General features: G+C 43.7%; 1 protein-coding gene across 3 annotated transcripts in view; it reads right to left on the bottom strand.

Moving 5' to 3' along the window:
• LOC139273171 (ezrin-like) overlaps positions 1-25,524 on the bottom strand; it is a 104,787-nt gene that overhangs the window by 19,744 nt on the left and 59,519 nt on the right. For all 3 annotated transcript variants that reach the window (XM_070889704.1, XM_070889702.1, XM_070889703.1), the window contains 4 exons: positions 16,404-16,678; positions 14,149-14,232; positions 12,412-12,558; positions 8,168-8,264 (listed from right to left, as the gene is read on the bottom strand). In XM_070889704.1, coding sequence (XP_070745805.1) covers positions 8,168-8,264; positions 12,412-12,558; positions 14,149-14,232; positions 16,404-16,678 — 603 coding nt within the window. The remainder of the gene's footprint in view (positions 1-8,167; positions 8,265-12,411; positions 12,559-14,148; positions 14,233-16,403; positions 16,679-25,524) is intronic.

The following is a 25,524-nucleotide window of genomic DNA, read 5'->3' as shown; positions in this document are numbered from 1 at the left end:
AAAAAAATCTGCAAAAGGGATATAGACAGGCTAAGTGAGTGGGCAAAAATTTGGCAGATGCAGTACAATGTGGGAAAATGGGAGGTTATCCACTTTGGCAGAAAATAAAAAAGCCGATTATAATTTAAATGGAAAAAAATTGCAAGTACTGCAGTACAGAGGGACCTGGGGGTCCTTGTGCATAAAAACACAAAGTTAGTATGCAGGTACAGCAAGTAATTAGGAAGGCAAATGGAATGTTGGTCTTTATTGCAAGGGGGATGGAGGATAAATGCAGAAGTCCTGCTACAACTGTACAGAGTATTGGTGAGGCCACACCCGAGTACTGCGTACAGTTTTGGTCTCCGTATTTAAAGGAAGGATATACTTGCATTGGAGGCAGTTCAGAGAAGGTTCACTAGGTTGATTCTGGAGATGAGGGGATTGACTTATGAAGATAGGTTGAGTAGGGTAAGAATGACAGGTGATCTTATTGAAACATACAAGATAATGAGGGCTGGACAAGTTGGATGCAGAGAGTATATTTCCACTCATGGGGAAAACTAAAGTTAGGGGACATAGTCTCAGAATAAGGAATCTCTTCTCAGAGGGTCATAAATCTGTGGAATTCTCTGCCTCAGAGCAGTGGAGGCTGGGTCATTGAATATATTAAAAGGCAGAGATACAGATTTTTGAGTGATAAAGGAATAAAGGGTTATGGGGAGCAGGCAGGGAAGTAGAGCTGAGTCCATGATCAGATCAGCCATGATCTTATTGAATGGGGGAGCAGGCTTGAGGGGCCAAATGGCCTACTCCCAAGTGTTGACAACAGTCACTAGCAATGTCCCCCCCATTATTTTGGGTGCGTGGCTCTTTTAAGGGTATGTGCGGCCCATTCACAGTTTCACCCACTTGCGGAATTTAACATTGAAAGAGCCGGTCCCGGGCTGCGCAGGACCAGTGAGCTGCACATCTTACAGCAAGCATCGATCTCTAGTAGTTTTCCCACCACAAACTGATTGGCTTGTTTATCCCCTTTCTATCTTTTTTTTTTGAACAGGGGTGTAACATTTGCAATCCTCCAGTCCTTTGGCACCATTCCCTGATCCAAGGAGGATTGAAAGATTGTCAGAGCTTTTGCCATCTCCACCCTGGCTTCCCTCATTCATCCCATCTGGACCAGGTGTCTTAACTTTAAGCAATACTATTTAGAACCTCCTTTCTATCTATTTCCATCCTATCCAATATCTCTACTCTTCCACCCCCCTCTTCTGCAACATAAACTTCACCTTTTGTGGACAGATTCAAAATACTCATTTAGTACCTTAAGTCATGCCCTCCGCCTCCACAAGAAAATTTCCTTTTTTGTGCCCAACCGGCCCCACCATTCCATTTACTTTATGTTTATAGAAGATTTTGGGGTTCACTTTTGTTACCCACTAATTTTCTCTCATCCTCTCCCTTTGTCCTCCTTGTATTTCCCCCTGCCCTCTCTATTCTGCCTGGTTTGTGATTATATTCTGCACCTGACATGCATCATAAACCTCCTTTTTCTGTTTTATTTTAATCTCTCTTTCCTTTGTCATCAGGAAGCTCTAGCTTTGGATGCCCCATCTTTCCTCCTTACGGGAATATGCTTGGTTTGTATCCAAATTATCTCCACCTTGAAGGCCTGCCATTATCATGTACTGTTTTCCTGGCCAATGTTGGTTTCCAGTCCACTGAAACGCTCTTCCAATTGGGCATTTTCACCGTTGATTTTTCTTGTCCCTTTCTCCAACGACTTTAAACCCAATATGATCACTATTACCCAGATGTTCTCCCACTGCAACACACTCCACTTGCCCTACTGCATTCCCCAGAACTAGATCCAGCTTCCTCCTTTGTTGGGATAGAAACACTGATTAAGACAATTCCCCGTACACATTTTAGGAATTATTCCCCTTTGTCTCTTCCCCCACCCCACCCCCCGATAATATATGGGTAATTGAGGTCCCCTATTATTATTAATCAATTATTTTTACATTTCTCTGAAATTTGCCTACAGATTTAATCCTCTAGCTCCGACACTATTTGGGGGTCTATCTGCTGGCGTGTATACAAACTCAACACTGGAGGGCAGAAGATGCTTTACTGGTTGCCAAGAAGCAGCATCTTTTCCATTATACACATTATATAAAAATGGTGTTGTAAAGTTAAATATTGCACAGCATTCACATAGCACTATTGCATCATTAAAGCAAACACCTTGGATACAACCTCTGGCCTCATACTCAAAAAACATTAAGCCTCTATGCAGTTCAGAAGACATTAGAATCGGTATTAAAACATGAAAGGAGGAACCCATTCTGCCTGTGCTAGAGCAATCTAGAACCAATTCCAGGAAAGAAGAGACAAATAATCCAAAAAACAGAATGCATGTTGTAAAAACATTTTTTCCTTTTGAGGAACAAATTCAGTTCAATGCACTTAAAAGACCTTTTCACTCGACAACATAATCCAATATTGATTTACATACTGCAAACTCCATAGGCGATGACTAAAGTCATAGAGGTGTGACTCACTGCAAAGGTTAACAATCTAGAGAGAGAGTCATGTGTACTGGTTGGAAGCAATGTTTGGTAACTAAGGAGTATGCACTGCACTGATCTACAGGTAGCTTTGATAGAATTGTCCATTTAACAGGCCCCTTTTTTTTTTAAAAAAAAAAACAGCAGAAAATAGAGGTATTAAATATTTATCTTCTCAGGCTTCAATTGTTATTGTATCCAAAAAAGGGAAAATGACTTGCGGGTATTGAAAGCTCCTGAACTTAAAAAAAAAACCTGGTTTGGGGATGGAGGGATGTTGGGAGAGCGAGCACAAACATCATTGGGGCCATTTCAAGCTGCCACACCAACAGATTTTAGTGTTGAGAATTTTGGGATTCACTTGGATCCAAGAGTGAACTAAGAGAGAAGCAGTGGCTCAGTGGTAGCACTCTCCTCAGGTCAGAAGGTTGTGGACTCCAGCCCCATTCCAGACATTTGAGCACATAAATCAGGAGCAGCGGCCAGCATAGCGAGACCCGAGCGGGCCCAGGAGTACAAAGGGCGGCAGCAGTTTGGAGCAGCCAGCATAGCGAGACTCAAGCAGGCCCAGGAGTACAAAGGGCGGCAGCAGTTTGGAGCAGCGGCAGATCGCGAGACCCGGGAGTACAAAGGGCGGCAGCAGTTTGGAGCAGCGGCCAGCATCGTGAGACCCGAGCTGGCCCAGGAGTACAAAGGGCGGCAGCAGTTTGGAGCAGCCAGCATAGTGAGACCCGAGCAGGCCCAGGAGTACAAAGGGTGGCAGCAGTTTGGAGCAGCGGCAGATCTGGAGCAGTCAAAAGTAAAAAAAAAATCAAAGTGTGACATCACAGCCAAGGTAAGTGATTGGCTGGTGGATTGGTGAGCATTTTTCTTTTCTTTAAGAAACCTTGGGCATTGTTGCAAGTTAGGAACTACAATTAAACACGTGATCTTCATCAAAAGGAGAACCAGTTAACTAAATCAACTGATTGCTGAGTAGCAGCTGGGTGTGTTGTGCTAAGGTTTAGAGTTTAGTTCTACTCTTATAGTTGAGTTTAACTAGAGGGATGGCAGTGCAGCTTAGTCCCGTGGATTGTACATGTGGGAAATCCTGGATGCCTCACGCAGCCGGGACGACCATGTGCAGGTGGTGTCTCCAGCTGCACCAACTCGAGCTCCGTGTTTTGGAGCTTGAATGGCAGCTGGGGTCCCTGCAGTGCATCTGCAAGACAGAGCAACGTGGATAGCACGTTTCTAGAGGCGGTCACCCCACAGCTTAAGAGTGTGCAGATGGATAGGGAGTGGGTGACCGCCAGACAGAAAGTGCAGGAGTCCTCGGAGTCCATCTTGCTCTCCAACCGGTACTCTGTTCTGAGTACTAGTGGGGATGATAGTGGCTCCGGGGAGTGCAGCCAGAGCCAAGTCCACTGCACCACAGGTGGCTCAGCTGCATGGGCAGGTGGGAGACAAGGAAGAAGAATGGAAGAGCTATAGTGGTAGGGGATTCAATAGTCAGGGGAGCAGAGAGGCCTTTAGGTAGCCACAAACTGACTCCAGGATGGTATGTTGCCTCCCTGGTGCCAGGGTCAAGGATGTCATGGAACAGCTGCAGGGCATTCTGGGGGAGGGGAAAAAAAAGTGAACAGCCAGAGGTCGTGGTCCACATCGGTACCAATGACAGGTAGGAAGGAGGATGGAGACCCTGCAAGCAGAGTTTAAGGAGCTAGGAGAGAGATTAAAAAGCAGAACCTCAAAAGAAGGTAGTAATCTCCAGATTACTCTCAGTGCCACGAGCTAGAGTACAGAAATAGGAGGATAAAGCAGATGAATACGTGGCTGGAGAGATGATGCAGGCGGGAGGGCTTTAGTTTCTTGAGGCATTGGGACCATTTCTGGGAGAGGTGGGACCTGTACAAGCCTGATGTGTCGCACCTCGACAGAGCCGGGACCAAAATCCCCGTGGGGGCGGGGGGGGTTTAAAACAGCTTGGCAGGGGGATGGGAACCCGAAAATAGATTCAGTAGGAAGGGGGGTAAAGCTGGAATTAGAAAGCAAAAAGAAAGAAAGTTGAGTTTGAAGGAGAAAGGAAACAAACAGGAAAAAAGGGTACAAAAACAAATTTAAAGGCACTTTGTCTAAATGCAAGTAGTATTTGTAACAAAGAGATGTGTTGACGACACAAATTGAGACAAATGGGTACAATCGGAGCCATTACAGAGACGTGGTTGCAAGGTGACCGGGAATTAAATATTCAGGGGTATTTGACAATCCAGAAGGATGGAAAGAAAGGAAAAGGAGGTGCAGTAGCTCTACTGATAGAGGGAATCACTGCAATAGAGAGAAACAATATTGGCTCAAATGATCAGGATGTTGAAATAGTTTGGGTAGAGATAAGGAATAATAAAGGGGAAAAAGTCACTGGGTGTAGTCTATAGGCCCCCTAACAGTAGCAACTCTGTTGGTCGGAGCATAAACCAGGAAACAGTGGGGGGCTTGTTTAAAAAAGGGAACAGCAATAATCATGGGTGATTTTAACCTCCACATTGATTGGACAAATCACATTGGTTGGACAAATCACATTGGTCAGGGTAGCCTTGGGGAAGAGTTCATAGAGTCCATAAAGGACAGGTTCCTTGAGCAGTATGTAACAAAACCAACCAGGGGGCAGGCTATCTTGGATCTGGTCCTGTGTAATGAGACAGGATTAATAAACAGTCTTCTAGTAAAGGCTCTCCTTGGAATGAGTGATCATAGCATGGTTGAATTTCAAATTTAGATGGAGGGTGAGAAAGTTGGATTTCTACCCAGCATACCAAGCTTAAATAAAAAGGAGATGATGAAGGTATGAAGGCAGAGTTGGCTAAAAGTGGACTGGGAAAATAGACTAGATTAAAGTGTAGGACGGTTGATGAACAGTGGTGTACATTTAAGGAGACATTTCACAACTCAAGAAAAATATATTCCAGTGAGGAGGAAAGGGTGTGAGAAGAGATAGCCATCCATGGCTAAGAAACAAAAGGACAGTATCCAATTAAAAACAAGGGCATACAAAGTGGGACGACAGAAGATTGGGAGGCATTTAAAAGCCAGCAAAGAATGACTAAAAAAATTGATTAAGGGAAGATAGGCTATGAAAGTAAACTAGCACAAAATATAAAAACTCTTACTATCTGTTTTTAAATAGGTATATAAAAAGGAAAAGAGTGGCTAGAGTAAATGTTGGTCCCTTAGAGTACAAGACCAGGGATTTAGTAATGGAGAACAAGGAGATGGCAGAAACTCTGAACAAATATTTTGCATCAGTCTTTACGGTAGAGGACACTAACAATATGCCAACAGTGGAACTTGACAATCACTAAGGAGGTGGTACTCAGTAAGATAATGGGACTAAAGGCAGATAAATCCCCTGGACCGGATGGCTTGCAGCCTAGGGTCTTGAGAAGTAGCGGCTGGGATTGTGGATGCATTGGTTGTAATTTACCAAAACTGCTGGATTCTGGGAAGGTCCCAGCAGATTGGAAAACTGCAAATGTAACGCCCCTATTTAATAAAACAAAATGAGGCAGACAAAAAGCAAAAAACTTTAGACCAGTTAGCTTAACATCTGTGGTTGGGAAAATGTTGGAGTCCATTAGTAAAAGCAAAATTCGGTCAGGCAGAGTCAGCATGGATTTATGAAGGGGAAGTCATGGTTGACAAATTTGCTACAATTTTGAGGATGTAACAAGCAGGGTGGATAAAGGGGAACCAGTGGATGTGGTGTATTTGGACTTCCAGAAGGTATGACAAGATGCCATATAAAAGGTTACGGCACAAGATAAAAGTTCATGGGTTGGGGGCAATATATTAGAATGGATAGAGGGTTGGCTAACAGTCGGGATAAATGGTTCATTCTCGGGTTGGCAATCAGTAACTAGTGGGGTTCCACAGGGATCAGTGCTGGGACCCAAACTATTTACAATCTATATTAACTTGGAAGGACAGAGTGTAACATAGCCAAGTTTGCTGACAATACAAAGATGGGAGGACGACACAAAATCTGCAAAAGGACAGACAGGCTAAGTGAGTGGGCAAAAATTTGGCAGATGGAGTATAATGTTGCAAAGTGTGAGGTCATGCACTTTGTTTTTTCTCTGCCAAAGAGAAAGTTATTATTTAAATGGCAAGAGATTGCAAAGTGCTGCAGTACAGCAGGACCTGAGTGTACTTGTGCAAGAAACAAAATGTTAGTATGCAGGTACAGCAAGTGATCAGGAAGGCCAATGGAATCTTGGCCTTTATTGCAAAGGGGATGGAGTATAAAAGCAGGGAAATCTTGCTACAGTTATACAGGGTATTGGTGAGGCCACACCTGGAATACTGCGTGAAATTTTGGTTTCCATATTTACAAAAGGATATACTTGCTTTGGAGGCAGTTCCGAGAAGGTTCACTAGGTTGATTCCGGAGATGAGGGGGTTGAGTTATGAGAAAAGGTTGAATAGGTTGGGCCTCTATTCATTGGAATTCAGAAGAATGAGAGGTGATCTTATCAAAATGTATAAGATTATGACGGGCTTGAAAAGGTGGATGCAGAAAGGATGTTTCCACTGATAGGGAAGACTAGAACTAGAGGGCAAAATCTTAGAATAAGCGGCTGCCCATTTAAAACTGAGATGAGAAATTTCTTGAGGGTTGTGGATCTGTTGAACTGACTGCTTGAGAGCTGTGGAAGTTGGGACATTGAATAGAGTTAAGACAGAAAGAAACAGTTTAACGATAAGTGATTACAGGGTTATGGGGAGCAGGCGGGGGGTGGACCCAAGTCCATGATCAGATCAGCCATGATCGTATTAAACAGCAGAGCAGGCTCGAGGGGCCGTATGGCCTACTCCTGCTCCTGCTTCTTATGTCCTTATAATTTAGGCTGATACTTCAGTGCAGCACTGAAGTGAGGTGCCGTTCTTCATACGAGAGGTTTGACCAAAGCCCCATCTGACCCCTTAGGTGGATGTAAAAGATCCAATGGTACTATTTGTAGAAGTGCAGGGGGTGATGGTTTTGTGCCCAACCAATATCACAAACAAACGATCTCGTCATTTATTTCATTTCTGTTCGTGGGATGTTACCGTGTACAAATTGGCTGCTGCATTTCCTTCATTGCTTTGGGACGTCCAGAGATCGTGAAAGGCCCTATGCTGCATGGGCAAACGTAGTGCAAATAGGGCATCAGAAGCTTTATACTCAGGCCAGATCACCCTTCATGGAGCTGCTTTACAGATTATTTCAAAAGCAGCCATGGAGTAATCTGGATTAGTTTAGCGCTGCAATCTAGCCATTGACAAATGTGAAATGCATGTTCTATTTGATCGAACTGTGCACTGGATTCCCAGGTCACTGAAAACTCACTTACATTTTATTATAGGATGTTTACCCACAGCATGCAAAGAGCAAGACACATTTAATTAGGATTGCTGCAAAATGAATAGAATGCCAAGGTGGTGCTGCCTTTGAAGTGCCAACATAGAACAAAACAGTGACATTCAGCTGTAAACTAATGAAATCCAAGTGCTGCTACATAAAAACATAGCTCTACACATTTAGGAAAAAAAATGCCTTTTAAAATGGATCAGAAAGATAAATCCCAAGTTGATGGACTCACCGGTGCCTTCTTGTCAATGGGTTTGATGACAAATTTCTTGTCATTGAAGGAGATATTGCGGATTTCACTCCACGGGAAACCAATCTTGGGCGTTAGTCTAAGATTTAAAAGACGACTTTAATTCCCAGCCTGGCTTGAGCTAAAATGATAATTTCATTCCATACATATATAATCAACAACTGCCCACTCATTACTTTGTGCCTACACCCATTATATATTGGAGGCACATCTTTGGTACACAACATTGGAGGAAAATGGGAGCAAATTAAACAAATAGTAATTACTCTAATTTATGCTATTAGAAACATGCTATATTTATCTCAGGATTGTTATATTTAAAATTTTTAATGTTAAATTCCAAGATTCATGATTACCAAGTTAGGTCACAGAACCCAAATTAGAAAAAGTAGCATACAAGGACACGAGACTAACCATACAAGTCTTGCACAAAGATTGGGCTTAAAAACCCTCATTGGGAATAACTGATCTTAATTATACAATTGAACCCATTTTTGGTTCCTTTACTCAATATTCCATTGCTGGACTACTTTAAAAAAAAACACATTATATACCCACTGGTGTCTTTGCATCCCATCAAAGTCTCTGCACTGATGAGAAGTTATTTCCAGCTCAACAAATCTGTGCATCATAGTTAGTTAATTAACTCATTTTGCAGCTTTCTTCACTGGATACATATGACAGGCTAAAAAAAGGTTAAATTATGGAGTACAGGTTACATAGACAAGGCTTGTATTCCCTGGTGTAAGATAATCTAATTGAGGCGTTTATAATTAAAGGAATTGATAGAAAGAGAGCAACTATTTCTTCTGTGGGACAGTCCAGACAAGGGGGGGGCATAACTTTAAAATTAGAGCTAGGCCATTTGGGTGTGATGCCAGGATGCACTTCTTCACAAAGGGTAGTGGGGATCTAGAACTCCCCAGAAAGCTGTTGAGGCATGATCAATTGAAAATGTTCAAAACAGAGATATATTTTTGTTCGGCAAGTATCCGCTCATCAACTGTGAAAGGCTTGGCAGAGAAGCGGTGGGGCGGATTCGGAACCCATATGGGAATCAATTGGTGGAGGCAGAAGACATGGTTATTGGAAACAATTATCAGGGACAAAATAAACTTTCATTCTCACTTCTGAGTTTGAAGGATGTGGGATCAAGTCCCATTCCAGAGACATGAGCACAAAAATCTAGATCGACACACTAATGCAGAACTGAGGGAGTGCTGTACTGTTGGAAGTGCCGTCTTTTGGATGAGACGTTAAACTGAGGCTCTGTTTACTCAGGTGGATGTAAAAGATCCCATGGCACTATTTCAAAGAAGAGCAGGGGAGTTATCGCTGGTATTCTGGCCAATATTTATCCCTCAAATCAACATCAAACATATTATCTGGTCATTATCACATTGCTGTTTGTGGGAGCTTGCTGTGCGCAATTTGGCTGCCCTGTTTCCTACAAGTGACTGCACTTCAAAAAGTACTTTATTGGCTGTAAAGCACTTTGGGGCATCCAGTGGTCACAATAGAAAAACTTGCATTTATATAGGGCCTTTCATTTGGCAAGGCATGGTTAATCAAGAGGAGCCACCATGGATGTTAAAGGCAAATCATGTTTGACAAACTTGATTGAATTATTTGATGAGGTAACAGAAGGTTGATCAAGGTAATGCAAGAGATATTGCATATATGGACTTTCAGAAGGCATCAAGCCAGGAGACACACCCTGGTTCAATGAGGAGTGCAGAAGAGCACTCCTAAAAATGAGGTGCCAACCTGGTGAAGCTACAACACAGAACTACATACATGCTAAACAACAACATGATAGACAGAGCTAAACAATCCCACAACTAATGGATCAGATCAAAGTTCTGCAGTCCTGCCACATCCAGTTGTGAATGGGGGTGGACAATTAACTAACAGGAGGCAGAGGCTCCACGAACACCCCCATCTTCAATGATGGCCGAGCAAGAGAGTGCAAAAGACAAGGCTGAAGCACTCACAACCATCTTCAGCCAGAAGCAGAGTGAATGACTCATCTGTTTCTTTCCGGGGTGTCTCTCTTCTTTCCCCCCCCACCCCCCACATCACAGAAGCCAGTCTTCAGCCAATTCGATTCACTCAATGTGACATCAAGAAATGGCTGAGCGCACTGGATACAGCAAAGGCCCCTACAACATCCTGGTGCTCAAGAACTAGTCCTGCCATAAGCCAAACTTTTCCTGTACAGCTACAGCATTGGCATTTACCCAACAAAGTGGAAAATTGCCCAGTCCAGAAAAAGCAGGACAAATCCAATCTGGTCAATTACCATCCCATCAGCCTACTCTCATTCATCAGCAAAGTGATGGAAGGAGACATGCTATCATGTGGCACTTACTCAGCAATAACCTGCTCACTGATGCTCAGTTTGGGTTCCAGCAGGACCACTTGGCTCCAGACCTCATTACAGCCTTTGTCCAAACATGGGCAAGAGCTGAATTCCAGAGGTGAGGTGAGAGTGACTGCCCTTGACATCAAGGCAGCATTTGACCAAGTCTGGCATCAAGGAGCCAGAGTAAAATTGAAGTCAATGGGGATCCGGGGAAAAACTCTCCACTGGCTGGAGTCATACCTAGCACAAAGGAAGATGGTTGTGGTTGCTGGAAGTCAATCATCCCCCCCCACCACAAATACTGCGGCTAATAGAGCAGGTCAGAGACCGAGTATTCTGCTGCGTGACTCACCTCCCGACTCCCTAAAGCCTTTCCAACATCTACAAGACACAAGCGAGGAATGTGATCAAATACTCTCCACTTGCCTGGATGAGTGCCGCTCCAATACCACGAGAAGCTCGATACCATCCAGAACAAAGCAGCCTGCTTACTTGGCACCCCATCCACCACCTTAAACATTCACTCCCTCCACCACCTCACCAAGGCTTCCTCGGCAGCACCTCCCAAACCCGCGATCTCTACTGCCTCGACCATAAGCTCTCTAATTTCCCCCCTAAACCTCAGTCTCCCTACTTCTCGCTCCTCCTTAAAACCTACTTTTTTGACCAAATATTTGGTCATCTGCCCCCACATCTTGTGGCCTGGTGTCAAGTTTTATTTGATAATGCTCCTGTGAAGTGCCATGGAACTTTTACTATGTGAAAGGTACTATACAAATACAGTTTGTTGTTGGGAGGGGCTTTCCACACACCACCTGACAGAAAAAGGTCCAAAGTCACTACCACCTGCTGGATCAGTAAATTGTATCAGGACTAATGCAGCAATATCTAAATACCTACAGTTTTAGGTCAGGGTTTAGATGCACAGCCCTCACTAGAACAGTACTACTCATATTTCTAGAATGCTCAGCTTTACTAACCAGTTTTCGGAACACTGAAAATAGTGGGGGGGGGGGGGGGGGGAAAAAAGGAGGAAATTGACCCAATTGTCAGGTTTCTGAAGGGGTGATATTTAATTCCATTCATAACATTATGAGCACACTACTTTAAAAGGGATTTTCATATTCTACAAGGAAATAAATACAAAGGATACTTGTTTTTTTTAAAAACTTGTACAATCAAATACAGAAATGACATTTTACTGAAGACAGCATTTGAATCAAAGTCAAGTCCTCTATAGAATGGCTTGACCGGAGTTATAATCTAGTCCATGTTTGTAATTGTAGCTTCATTTTCAGTTTGATAACTCAATTCCTCAGACAGCCCCATGAGGTCCCACTTCTCCATTATTTTAGATTTACTTATGAAGCCTTGTTACCCATAGGAGGGAAATGAGGCTAAACAAGTCTCTGTTTAATGGTGAGGTTGGAAAGCAAGACAAGCCAAATCCCTTCCAAGCACAATACAGCTGGAGAGTAGTATGGAGAGGTGGCATGTTTGATCACTCCCTGATGAATGTACACTTTATATTAAACTTCATCAGCAGTTGCAGCAAAAACCAAGTTGTATACTTCCTGGAGTGAGCTCACATTATATGACATGTTGTAGCTTGAAAAACCGGTCCATGTAGCTATGGTTACACATTGGAAGACAGTGACTCAATGAAGGGAAACATTTTCTACCAGCTGAATACCATAGCTGCCCCACCCTTCACTAGAAAACAAAAGCATGATCAAAATCTGCTGCTACTCCAAGTGTGTTCTGTACAGGTCCAACTCGGAGCAGGTATTGATCCAGGCAACAAAGTCGACTCCTTCCAAACAAGCATGGTAGTGTGTTGAGGGGAAAAAAAAAAACTTACTTGTCTTCTTTTTCATAGATATTGAGACCCAGAGCATCAACGCCCAGCCATAAGTCTGTCCCCTTCTTATTTTTGATATCGAAGTAGTTGACTCCATACATCTCTAGATCCTGCGCAATCTTCAGGTACTCCAACATGGCATCTTCTCTGTTAATAAGATGAATTTAAATACAGGCCCATAAATAACCAGACATAAATTAGCATTGGCTGAGAAGTTCTCCAAAAAAAAAATGGGAGAATCTTCTGCATAATTTATTACCTACGCTTTGTTATTTTTGTTTGTGACTCTTGTGCAGAGAATTAAGCATTTTACACAATTTGCATCAAATAGATTAGATGTCAAATGAAGCTCATTTAACTTTACCCCACCATCAGAGCACACTAAACATGGACATCTTTTGATTTTCTATATCAGCAACCTATGGCCCATGGATGATTGGCTAATCATTGTTTACGTTTCACATTTGTGGCCATCAGAAACTGGATCATCATAGGCAGTCCCTCAAAATCAAGGAAGATTTGCTTCCACTCTAAAAGGAGCAAGACAAGAGCGAGAGCGATCTTCACAGTGACTGAACAGTCCAATATGGGAATTACAATCTGTGTTACAGGTGGGACAGAGTTAAAAGAAAGGGTGGGTGGGGCTGGTTTGCCACATGTTCCTTCCGCTGCCTGCGCTTGGTTTCTGCATGCTCTCGGCGACGAGACTCTCCAGGTGCACTTCCTCCACTTAGGGCAGTTTTTGGCCAGGGACTCCCAGGTGTCAGTGGGGATGTTGCAGTTTATCAAGGAGGCTTTGAGGGTGCCCTTGAAATGTTTCCTCTGCCCACCTGAAGGAGTTCCGAGTAGAGCGTTTGCTTTGGGAGTCTTGTGTCAGGCATGCGAACAATGTGGCCCGCCCAACAGAGCTGGTCAAGTGTGGGCAGTGCTTCAATGCTGGCCTGACCGAGGAAGCTACCGCCTGTCCTCCCAGGGGATTTGCAGGATCTTGCTATACACATGGATGTATAACTATTTTAGCATATTTCCATATAGCTAGTGAAGAGGAGGGCCTTTATCCCACTGATTTGGGCTAGATTCAAACCCAGGAGGTGAAATGGTGTGCTACTCCATCCCATCATCCAGTTCCCTCATGGCTATTGCCAACACTTGGTCTAAAGTAGGTAAGGAGGTACCATTGCAATTAGAGTGGCTTAATATGAAGGATCTTCTGAGAAACCTGCCAAATAATTAAATATTACTAACACAAGGGGAATGGAGTTTAGCTCCTTGGAACAATATCCAAGTAACTCCAATTAGAAAGTATGAAACTGTCCTCTCTTCCCTCCCCAACTGAGGAATTGTGAATTTCTGTGACAAGCAGCCAATGACAGTATCTCTCAAATCAGAAGGCCCCAAGCACAGAATGGCTAGCATCTTCAATAGTGGAGCCAGTGAAAGAAGGAAAAACAAAAAAGGTCAGAATTAAAGGGACTGGAGGGCAAAGGTAGCTTGAGGAGATTGCAGAGATGCAGTGGGGCTAAGGCCCCAAAATGGGGTTGGTTTAATACCCGCTGGCAGCAAAGGATCCCATTAGTCTGGGTTGGATTTGAATCTTTGACCTTGGATGTGAAAGTACATCCAGTCTCCAAACACCCAACATTTAAGATTAGATACTGAAGGCACACTTTATATACATTTTTCACAATCTTGAAGTAAACTGCTTCCCATTGACCACTTTGGTTAGGCCAAACTTACTTGAGCATTCCACGGTGCTCCTCATGCCAAACCTGGATTCTCTCCTCCCACTGCTCCCTGCTAAGTTTATGCTGGTCCACAACACTAGATAGAAAGAAAACATTTCACAATTCTAGAATGAGATTTATTCAGTTCAACACTTGTTTAAAAAAAAACAGTACATAGAGAAGATGCTCTTCAAATTTAAAAACAAACATCTAGTATTTAGATCCTCTCTGCATTGGGCCCAAATCATTGAGAGCCACAAGGCAAACATCAGAGGATTCACAGCATTTCTGGGAAAAGGTAGCAAATTGTGTACTGACATGACATACCCACTTTTACAAGATTTGACTGGCAAAATGCAACTGGTCCTAACTCGTTAGGATCCAAAAATACGAGTCAATTTAAATTTTAAATCTCAAAGAAGCAAAATACCCTCCTTGTACCCAATTAGTTTTGCCACATCTCAATTTCGCAGACTTCAACAGTTAGGGTACCCTGGACTGCGGGTCCTGGCCCCTCCACAGCAGTAGGACCCTGGATCAGTCCCCACAACCATGGAATTATGCTATTGGCTGTGGTCCAGGTTTTTTCATTTAAAAAAAAAGACAAAAAAAAAAAGTTAGTTTTGCATCCAATTTGAGGAAGGAAAAAAAAAAGAGGGCAAGAAACACCCAGCTGGCATCAGGATGACATTTTCTCTGAATCTAAAGTCCCAGTATAACAGGGGTGCTCAACCTCAAATACATATTTTGTAACACTACTTGGGAGTCAGACATTTTGTAGAGGTATTGCAAAGGACATTTCAACAGACATACTGCTGCAGAGACACAGACATTATCAGGATTACATCTACAAGAGCAACTTGGGGAGAAAGGTCAATAGTGCAATGCAACAGTGAGATGGAAAACAACAGGTCGAGATTGTAGCATATTGCTCAAACCAGGGGCATCTGACCTTTGTCATCATAGGTGTGGCCCCAGGAGCTCAGTGGTACCCATATGAAGTTTAAATCCCTGCTCTTTAATTTGCTGATATCAATAGATCTTTGTTTGGATTTAGGATTTAGTCACCAAATCAGACAGCAGCACCAAGAACAGCCCTCTGCAAACCTCTAGGCCAAATGTAAACAGGACAACCAACAAGCATAAAGCAACAGAGGAGCCTGGGCTTCAAAGGCTCCATTGCCATGGCTTGGGAGGGCTGCAAGTGGCTGATAAAAGTTATGAAGAGGGGCAGGAGGAGGCTCGTCTGGAGCATAAATGCCAGCACAGACCAGTTGGGCCATATGACCCGTTTCGGTGCTGTAGACTCTACATAAATGCTGTAGATTTAAATCAAAAAAAGTTAAATACTTAAAAACATGAAAGCCGCCAGTATGTTTAAGAAATGTTGTAGTTTCTGTAAATCTCACTTGGCAGAACTTAGTAACAAAGAATTGAACCAGATCAGCACAGGGCAAAAGAATATTTAAGTATTGACTAAACACCAGTCCAGTCTCCTTTTTCATTATTTATAATCCATCGGTACTGTGAAGTGAAACAATGTACAGCTCTGTCCTGACCAGCTGCACATAACCACAAGTTCAGCATGCCTGCAGTTAACTCATCTCCAGCAGAGTTTCCCAGAAAACCAGGACAATCATGCACTGTATAAAAATAGGGGAAAAAAAAAGCACACACCCTGGAACTTTTGCCTGAACAAACACCAATCAGTGCATAGGACCAAAATCATGCTCTGCAACTCCAGCTCATTTTTGTTCCTTGGATTTGTAATGAGCGCATTTGTGACATTAACTTTTCTGCATCATATTTTACAGTAGTTTAGTTAATTATATTCTATAAGGGGCATTCAATTATGAATACAAAACTAGTTGAAGATACAAGAATGAACGATTAGTGCCTCAAGACTAAGCAGGAACAGAGAGGAGGGCTGGGAGAATTGTTGAGAGAACAATACCCACCAGAAAGTGATGGGAGCAGAATCTGATTGCCCATTATGTAACTTTGGCAAAAGATCAGAACTATCCTCTTTCCACAAGAAACTGCATGAACAGCCATTCTGCAAAGGAATTCTTCCAATCAGCTGTTGAAGTTACAATACCTGCAGAAATGAAGGGACTGTACCTCCGGCATTAGATTTTTTTTTTTAAAAGCAGCGTTCAAGGCTGAACTGTGTAGAAGTTGGGAGTTTGTTGCCCTTCTTTTGGAACTTGGTCCAACCTAAACCAGACATCACTCGGGTTCCTGCACAAGTTCTGTACTTGTACCTACCGCTGTGGGAGCAGGCGGTCAGATGTAAGGTAGCCAGTCTTGTGCGTTTCCATGCTGAAGTCTCCAAATTTTGCCTGGACTGCGTAGGAAGCAAGCAGCACGGCGGTTTCAGGAGGGCAGTAAGTTTCGTCAGAAAGGATGCCTTCCTTGACCTGAAGGAAGAAGAGCTTCTGGGTGATCTCCTGGATTAGCTCCTCAGACACATCCTCTGGGAAGAACTTGCTACGAAACTTGAACTGAACAGGATTTTCTTTCTTTAAATCCTGGTGGGATACCTATCAGGAAAACGGAGACTGATCATTTTGCAAATCAAAAAATAAAATGGCATTCCACAATTAAAATGGCAGTATCACTTTCAATAGAAATCAAAAACCTAATTTACATTAGAGGATGCTCATCAGTGAAGGTTTCATTGCTCTTGAAATAAACCTCTTTAGCTGATATTTTCACTTAAAAAAAATTGTACATGAAAACTATTGTTAAATAAGACAATTGCAAGAGCGAAATGTAACCCAAATACTCATCCAACATTTGTAATCACTAACAATAGAACCGGTTCTAATCCTGAAGTGCCATTTGCTGAGATCCCAGTCTGTGAACCCCATAAAGGCAAGAAGCAGCTGGACTCGAGCCTAACTAGTGCGGAGTTAGCAGAAATCAGTTAGCACAGGGAGATGAGCAAACCTGCTAAATGGAGTGACGAAGGGTTTTTGGAGAGAGTGGGAATCTGGTGCAGAGTGGGAAGTAGGTGCTAATTAATTTAAACACGAGAGTATAATCCTTTTTAGTGCTAAATTAGCACTGTTTGAGATTACTTTTTTTTTACATTACAGTTCTAGTCACATGATTCAGAACTACTTCACTCAGTGGGAAATGTATGAGCTGTTTGGATATCTATGGAACCTTGTGTTAATGGCTGGTTCTGGACTAACTCCTTGCCAGTTGCAATTTAAACAAGATGGACATTGGCGACCCATAGCCGGCATTCCCTGTGCCACGTGGGAACTCCAGGACCCTTCACGCGCTGTGTATAACAGTGTATGCAGCAAGCGTCTTCAGTTGCTCAGGGCTTTAGAGACGGAGGAAGGGACTGCATGGCATATCGGAGGCTGAGAATTTCTTAGAGTGCACATTCCAGGAGGTGGTCATCCCACAAGTAGAGTTCAGGAGGATAGTCAATGGAGGTCCTTCTGACAGGGAAGAAAGAGGCAGGCAGTGCAGGAATCATCTGGGAGCAGGCACTCAACCTAGTTTTCAGTGCTGAATACTGATGAGGACAAGGCCACCTTAGGGAGGGGGGGGGGGGGGGGAGGGGAAGGAAAGAGAAAGAACAGCATTCTAGAGAACATCCACAGCATGGAGGCGCAAATGACTGCACAGGGGAGCAGAGCAGAGTGTCGAAATGCAGTGGTCATCAGGGATTCGATAGTCAGAGAGATGGTCAGGTGTTTCTGCAACCATTGACGTGAGTTTCACATGGTGTGTTACCTCCCTTATGTCAGGGTAAAGAACGTCAGAGTGCATGGCTGAGAAACTGGATAAATGGTCACCGAGTACATTGCATCTTCAAATGCCATATCCCACCATCTGCACTCCTAGCCTCACGCACTGCACAATGCACCACACTCCCAGCTTCACCTCACCCTCACACACTTACCACTGCTTCAAGACTCTCACCTTTCTCACACTCAGCTATTCAACCATGACAGTCACATCACCCAAACACATTGCACCACATTCACTGACAGTTCCCTTTCTCTTGCAGGCAAAGGTGGCACGTAACCGCAGAGAGCAGCAGCAGACGGCCGGAGGGGAAGCCCGATTGCAGAACCTCAGAGCCGGAGGGAATCAGTGCTGGAGATGAATGCAGAGGCCGAAAGTCTGTGGCAAATGGTGAAGTTGAAAGCATTGCTGATGACAGTATGTTCATACCCAATCCTCCTTCTCACATCCCACTTTCCCCTCATCGACAATCTTGCAGTTACAAGCTGATGGTGGTGTATGCCCCATCTCATCCTCCCACCACAACCCAACCCTGTGTCTTTCTCCCTTCAGATACCAAAGAATTCCAGCCTAGCCGGTCGCCAAATGGAGAAGAGGCACATCACTCAATCTGACACTCCCAGGCACCAGCTCAGAAAATGGCACTGCATGGACGTCAGAGGGTAGTAGAGGCGGTATCTGCATGTAGTGAGTCACCAGGCATGAGTGGGCTGCAACCAGGCCAGGGGGAATAGGGTAGTTCGGGGGCCAGCTCCCTGGAGGGAATGTTTGAGTACGAGTTCTGCTCCACAGGACTCCGATGATGACCTTGATGGGGTGGCCTTCAGAAAGATGATGGGCATGCACACAGAAATGCTAGGTGCCACAGCAAGCCTGCCAGAGAGAGCCTAGTCAGGGTCAAGGAGCATGGAGGAGTCCAGCTCGGACGTTAGACGGGGTTCTGTATGGAGCTCGGAACCCATCATTTCCAGGATGGAAATCTCTACAAGACCTTGTGGGCCCATAGATGTCGCAGCTTCCACTGCAGCACAGGCGGAAGCGGCCCAACGTCAGAGTGCTGCAGCGGAAGCTCAGACTGCTCTCCTGCAGTCTCAGCTTGCTGTCACACAAACGCAGACTGATGCCATCATGGCGGAGTTTACAAATGTGGAAAGGGGCTTGAAGAGCCTCACAGCAGCCAAGCAATCGGTCCCCCAGCAGATGGTTAGGATTGCTGAGGTGCCGTCCCCAGGGGAGCGGCAGTAGCTCCGTGGAGCAAGAACTTGCTGTTCTCAGGAGGACAGCATTCTGACTGCCGCTCCACTAGTGCCCTTGCTGCTGCTGGTCAGCCAGCCCAGACAGTTGTTGGGCATGCTGAAGTGGTGAAGTCTCTGGCCAGGCTTCTGGGTCAAGAGCTGCTTGAGGTCATCTGCAGTCTCCCCCACAGAAAGTCAGCAGCCTTCCATCAACTTAACAATTACACACCAATCAGCCCAACTTCGGTGGTGGGGAAACGTTTAGAGCAGGGGTTTCCAAACTGGGGTACTCGAGATATCTCCAGGGGGCACGCAGGAGAAATTGTCTCATGGTGGATTTTAAGTTGTATATATGTATTATAATTTGTATATTTTGTACACTGCTTTGGCATTAAAGGGATTAAAAAATAGTAAACCTGTATGATGGTAGCTGACAGATCTGGAAGAGGGTACGCAATAAGTAAAGTTTGGGAACCTGTGTTTTAGAGATAATATCCAAGGACAAAATAATTTGGCACTTGCAAAAATATGGGTTAACAAATCAAAACCAGAACAGATGTGTTAAAGCTACTCGCATTGGACCAACTTGATTGAGTTCTTTGGGAGAGGGTTGAGAATAGTGCGGTTGATGTGTATATTGACTTTGAAAAGGCATTTGAAAAATACCAGATACTCAAACATGTTAGCAAAATTGGAGCACATAGGATTAAAGTGGCAGTGGCTACATGGATATGAAATTGGCTAAATGACAAAGTAGTGGTGAACAGTTGGTTTTCAGCCTGGAGTGAAGTGTACAGTGGTGTCCCTCCAGGGGTCAGTGTTGGCACCACTGCTCTTTGATATATATTAATGACCTGGACTTGGGTATAATTTCAAAGTCTGTAGATTACACAAAACTCCAATGTAATAAAGTGTGGAGGATCGCAACAGAATACTGAAATGAGTAGACACATGGCAGATAAACTTTAACGCAGTGAAATGTGAAGTGATACATTTTGGTAGGAAGAATGAAGAGAGTGGTTTATAAAAACTAAACGCTACAATTTTAAAGGGGGTGCAGGAAAAAAAAAAGACATCTGGAGGTGTACGTACACAAGTCTTCAAAGATGGCAGAACAAGCTGAGAAGGCTGCTTGAAAATGCATTTGGAACCCTTTCGAGGCAGAGATTACGAACGCAAGAATGTTATGCTAAACCTATATAAAACACTGGTTAGGCCTCGGCTGGAGTATCCTGTTCAATTCTGGGCACCACACGTTAGGAAGGATGTTAAGGCCTTGGAGAGGGTGCAGAGGAGATTTACTAGAATGGTAACAGAGCTAAAGGCTTCAGTTACGTGGAAGAACTAGAGAAACTGGTGTTGTTCTTAGAGAAAGTCATGGGGAGATTTGATAAGTGTTCAAAATCATGAAGGGTTTTAAGATCATAAGAAATAGGAGCAGGAGTAGGCCTGCTCCGCCATTTAAAACGATCAGGTCCACTTCTCTGCCCGCTCCCTATAACCCTTTATTCCCTTATCGTTTAAGAAACTGTATTTCTGTCTTAAATTTATTCAATGTCCCGGCTTCCACAGCTCTTTGAGGCAGCAAATTCCACAGATCCACAACCCTCAGATTATTCTAAGATTTTGCCCTCTAGTTCTAGTCTCCAACAGTGGAAACATCCTCTCTGCATCCACCTGGTCAAGCCCCCTCAATCTTATACTTTGATAAAGATCATCTCTCATTCTTCTGAATTCCAATGAGTAGAGGCCCAACCTATCCTTAAGTCAACCCCCTCATCTCTGAAATCAACTTGGTGAACCTTCTCTGAACTGCCTCCAATCCAAGTATATCCTTTCGTAAATATGGAAACCAAAACTGCATGCAGTATTCCAGGTTTGGCCTCTCCAATATCCTGTACAACTGTAGCAAAACTTCCCTGCTTTTATACTCCACGCCCTTTGCAAAAAAGCCAAGATTCCATTGGCCTTCCTGATCACTCGCTGTACCTGCATACTAACCTTTTGTTTCATGCACAAGTACCCCCTGGTCCTGCTGTACTGCAGCACTTTGCAATCGTTCTCCATTTAAATAACTTGCTCTTTGATTTTTTTCTGCCAAACTGCATGACCTCACACTTTCCAACATTATACTCCATCTGCCAAATTTTTGCCTACTCACTTAGTCTGTATGTCCTTTTGCAGATTTTGTCTCCCCTCCTCACATTGCTTTTCCTCTTATTTTTGTATCGTCGGCAAACTTGGCTATGTTAACAACTTGGAGGAAGGGACCAAGTGTAATATAGATCGTAAATAGTCGGGGTTGTGGCACCCCACTGGTTACTGATTGCCAACCCAAGAATTAACCATTTATCTGTTTCCTGTTAGTTAGCCAATCCTCTAGCCATGGTAATATATTACCCCCAACCCCGTGAACTTTTATCTTGGGCAGTAATCTTATGTGGCACTTTGTCGAATGCCTTCTGGAAGTCCAAATACACCACATCCACTGGTTCTCCTTTATCCACCCTGTTCTTTACATCCTCAAAAAGAATTCTAGCAAATTTGTCAAACTTGACTTGCCCTTCATAAATCCATGCTGACTGCCTGACCAAATTTTGCTTTTCCCAAATGTCCTGCTACTGCTTCTTTAATAATGACCAGATAATATTCTGCCTCCCTGTTTTTGCCACCAAAGTGGATAACCTCTCATTTATCTACATTACACGGAAGACTGGGAAGCTTTTAAAAGTCAAAGAATGACTAAAAAAAAAAAAATGGATTAAGGGAAGATAGACTGAAAGCAAAATAGCACGAAATATAACAGATAGCAAGAGTTTCTACAGGTTTATAAAAAGAGGGGAAAAAAGTGGCTGAAGTAAATGCTGGCCCCTCAGGACGAGGCACTAGTAATGGGGAAACATGGAGATGGCAGAAACTCTGAACAAATATTTTGTATCAGTCTTTACGGTGGAGGACACTAACAATATTCCAACAGTGGATAGTCAAGGGGCTATAGTGAGGGGGGGGAGGAGGCACGAGGAACTTAACACAATCACAATGGAGGTGGTACTCCGTAAGATAAATGGGACTAAAGGCAGATAAATCCCCTGGACCTGATGGCTTGCATCCTAGGGTCATGAGAAGTAGCAGCAGGGATTGTGGATGCATTGGTTGTAATTTACCAACATTCCCTAGATTCTGCAGAGGTCCCAGCAGATTGGAAAACTGAAAATGTAACATCTCTATTTAAAAAAGGGAGGCAGACAAAAAGCAGGAAACTATAGACCAGTTAGCCTAATATCTGTGGTTGGCAAAATATTGGGAGTCCATTATTAAAGAAGCAGTAGCAGGACATTTGGATAAGCCAAATTCAGTCAGGCAAAGTCAGCATGGATTTATGAAGGGCAAGTCATGTTTGACAAATTTGCTGGAGCTCTGAGGATGTATCAAACAGGGTGGATAAAGGGGAACCAGTGGATAGTGTATTTGGACTTCTAGAAGGCATTTGACAAGGTGTCACATAAAAGGTTACTGCACAAGATAAAAGTTCACAGGGTTGGGGATAATATATCAGCATGGAGAGAGGATTGGCTAACCGAACAGAGAGTCGGGATAAATGGTTCATTCTCAGGTTGGCAACCAGTAACTAGTTGGGTGCTGCTGGGACCCCAACTATTGACAATCTATATTAACGACTTGGAAGGGACTGAGTAACGTAGCCAAGTTCGCTGATGATACAAAGATGGGAAGAAAAGCAATGTGTGAGGAGTACACAAAAAAATCTGCAAAAGGACAGACAGGCTAAGTGAGTGGGCAAAAATTTGGCAGATGGAGTATAATGTTGGAAAGTGTGAGGTCATGCACTTTGGCAGAAAAAAAAAATCAAAGAGCAAGTTATTATTTAATGCAAAGTGCCACAGTACAGCAAAACCTGGGGGTACTTGTGAATGAAACACAAAAGGTTAGTATGCAGGTACAGCAAGTGATCAGGAAGGCCAGTGGTATCTTGGCCTTTATTGCAAAGGGGATGGAGTATAAAAGCAGGGAAGTCTTGCTACAGCTGCAAGGTATTGGTAAGGCCACACCTGGAATACTGCATGTAGTTTTGGTTTCCAATACTCACGAAAGGATATACTTTCTTGAGGCAGTTCAGCAAAGGTTCACTAGGTTGATTAGGGGAATGAGGGGGTTGAGTTATGAGGAAAGGTTGAGTAGGTTGGGCCTCTACTCACTGGAATTCAGATGAATGAGAGGTGATCTTATCGAAATGTATAAGATTATGAGAGAGCTTGATAAGGTGGATGCAGAGAGGATGTTTCCACTGATGGGGGAAGACTAGAACGAGAGAGCATGATCTTACAATAATGGGGCCGCCCATTTAAAACAGACGAGGGCGCTTTTCTTCTCAGAGGGTTGTAAGTCTGCGGAATTTGCTGCCTCGGAGAGCTGGGACATTGAATAAATTTAAGACAGAAATAGACAGTTTCTTAAGCGACAAGGGGATAGGGGGTTATGGGGAGCGGGTGGGGAAGTGGAGCGGAGTCCATGATCAGAACAGCCATGATCTTACTGAATCGCAGAGCAGGCTCGAGGGGCCGTATGGCCTACTCCTATTCCTATTACTTATGTTCTTATGAGCAGTAGTGCTCTCACCCTCTTCCCATATCCCTTCATTCTCCTTTCCTTCAACCATCTAAATGTTGACAGTCTCTGCTTCAATCACCAACTCTGGTAAAACATTCCACAACCCTGTGTAAGATAGTTTCTCCAGCTCTGTCCCAAACATCTTGCATTTTATGCCCAAGTCCCTTCATTCTAGACTACTGTAATCAGTCTGTTTCTATCTGTCCCATCGATTCACTATTTTAAAACACCTATCAAATCACCACTTCATCTGCTTTGTTGCAATGAAAACAGCCCAAGAAAAAGTTTGTGTTGGCAAGTTATATCGATTTGCACATATCTGAATTGAATGGACTATGGAATGGATCAAGTTGTTAATGAGTGAGCTTGTGCTTGAACTGCAAGACAAGGCATACAAAGCACCACAAGTTAGGCAGCATAAGCAGTAGCAATGCACAACACCACACACTACTGGGATATGAATATAGTAGGCTGGTGTTTATGGTACGGGACTACATAGAAGCAGAGTACAAACTCCCTATAGCAAATTGTGAAATGGAATTCAATAAATCTGGTCACATGTGGGCTGGCATCAGAAACACGACCTTGAAAAGCTGCTGGATTGTTGTAAAAACATAACTGGTTTACTAATTTCCTTAATCTGGCCTACGTACAACATCAGTCCCATATTACATGGTTGACTCTTAATGCCCTTGTGGATGGGCAACAGTCTTGCCACCACCAAAGAACAAAAAACAAACACCACTCCATGCCAATGTCCCCTGTAAGCGGTGCTTTGTTGTGTGGGGCCTATTTCTTTTAATGCACGGTCCCTTTCTGCGCATGCACGGTATTTACAATGCAACAGCTGGTGAGCGGCCTGCATGGGAGCTTTGAGATTAGTGCACAGCCATGCACCTCAGCAGGAACATTGTTCCATGCTCCCATCTCAGCTGTTGTTGTAGAGATAAAGGGCAGGCACGTGCACGTCCCCCCCCCCCCCCGCAAGAGCCACCAACCCACTCCCCACCTCTGTCAGGCTATTTTGCAATGCACAAGAGTAGCGAGATTAGAAAAGCATTGGCAGAAGCCTGGGAGAAACTTGCCATCGATCATAGATGATGTCTGGCTCATGGAGATCAGTGACTAGTAACAATGCATCATTGAAGAGATTGTACTAGGGGTTATCAAATTCTACAGTGCAATCTATTGTTACGCAAGAATGTTGATTATACACACATGCCATAATTCTGATGCAACAGGTTATTTTTCCATTATCAAATCTAGCAGTGGCTTAAAAGCAGGGAACTGGGGAATGCCAATGCCATGTTCAAAACTCATTAAATCATGGAAACTGTCCAAATGCTTGTGCATCTTACCTTGTCTTGGGACTCCATGTCTACTTGTGGCTGGGCAATGGGGCAACCAGTTCTGAATTCAGAACAGGATTGGCAATCAAGAGGTCACAAGGGCAGCTCTTCGAAGTGACCCATTGCCAGAATTGGGAGGGTGGCAGGGATGGGAACCTTACTAAATCAACCAATGTCCTGCATCTCAGCCAAAAAAAATAGATCACTTGATCTTTTCGACAATGGAGAATTATAGGTGGCATGTGCAAAGAATATATACTTTGCAGAATTCAGATGGAATCGCCCAGAAATTCCCTCTTGCTCGCCTGTGGATACCTGTGACTATGAGGTGCCTGCTGTACAAAGCACTGGATAAGTATCACTAACGCTGTGTCTTCCAGATCCTGCAAATCCATCGACCGGAACGTC

The sequence above is a fragment of the Pristiophorus japonicus genome, chromosome 9 (assembly GCF_044704955.1).
Source record: "Pristiophorus japonicus isolate sPriJap1 chromosome 9, sPriJap1.hap1, whole genome shotgun sequence".
Taxonomy (NCBI): domain Eukaryota; kingdom Metazoa; phylum Chordata; class Chondrichthyes; family Pristiophoridae; genus Pristiophorus; species Pristiophorus japonicus.
The sequence above is the reverse complement of the archived record's forward strand: the minus strand, read 5'-3'. Positions and strand labels throughout refer to the sequence as shown.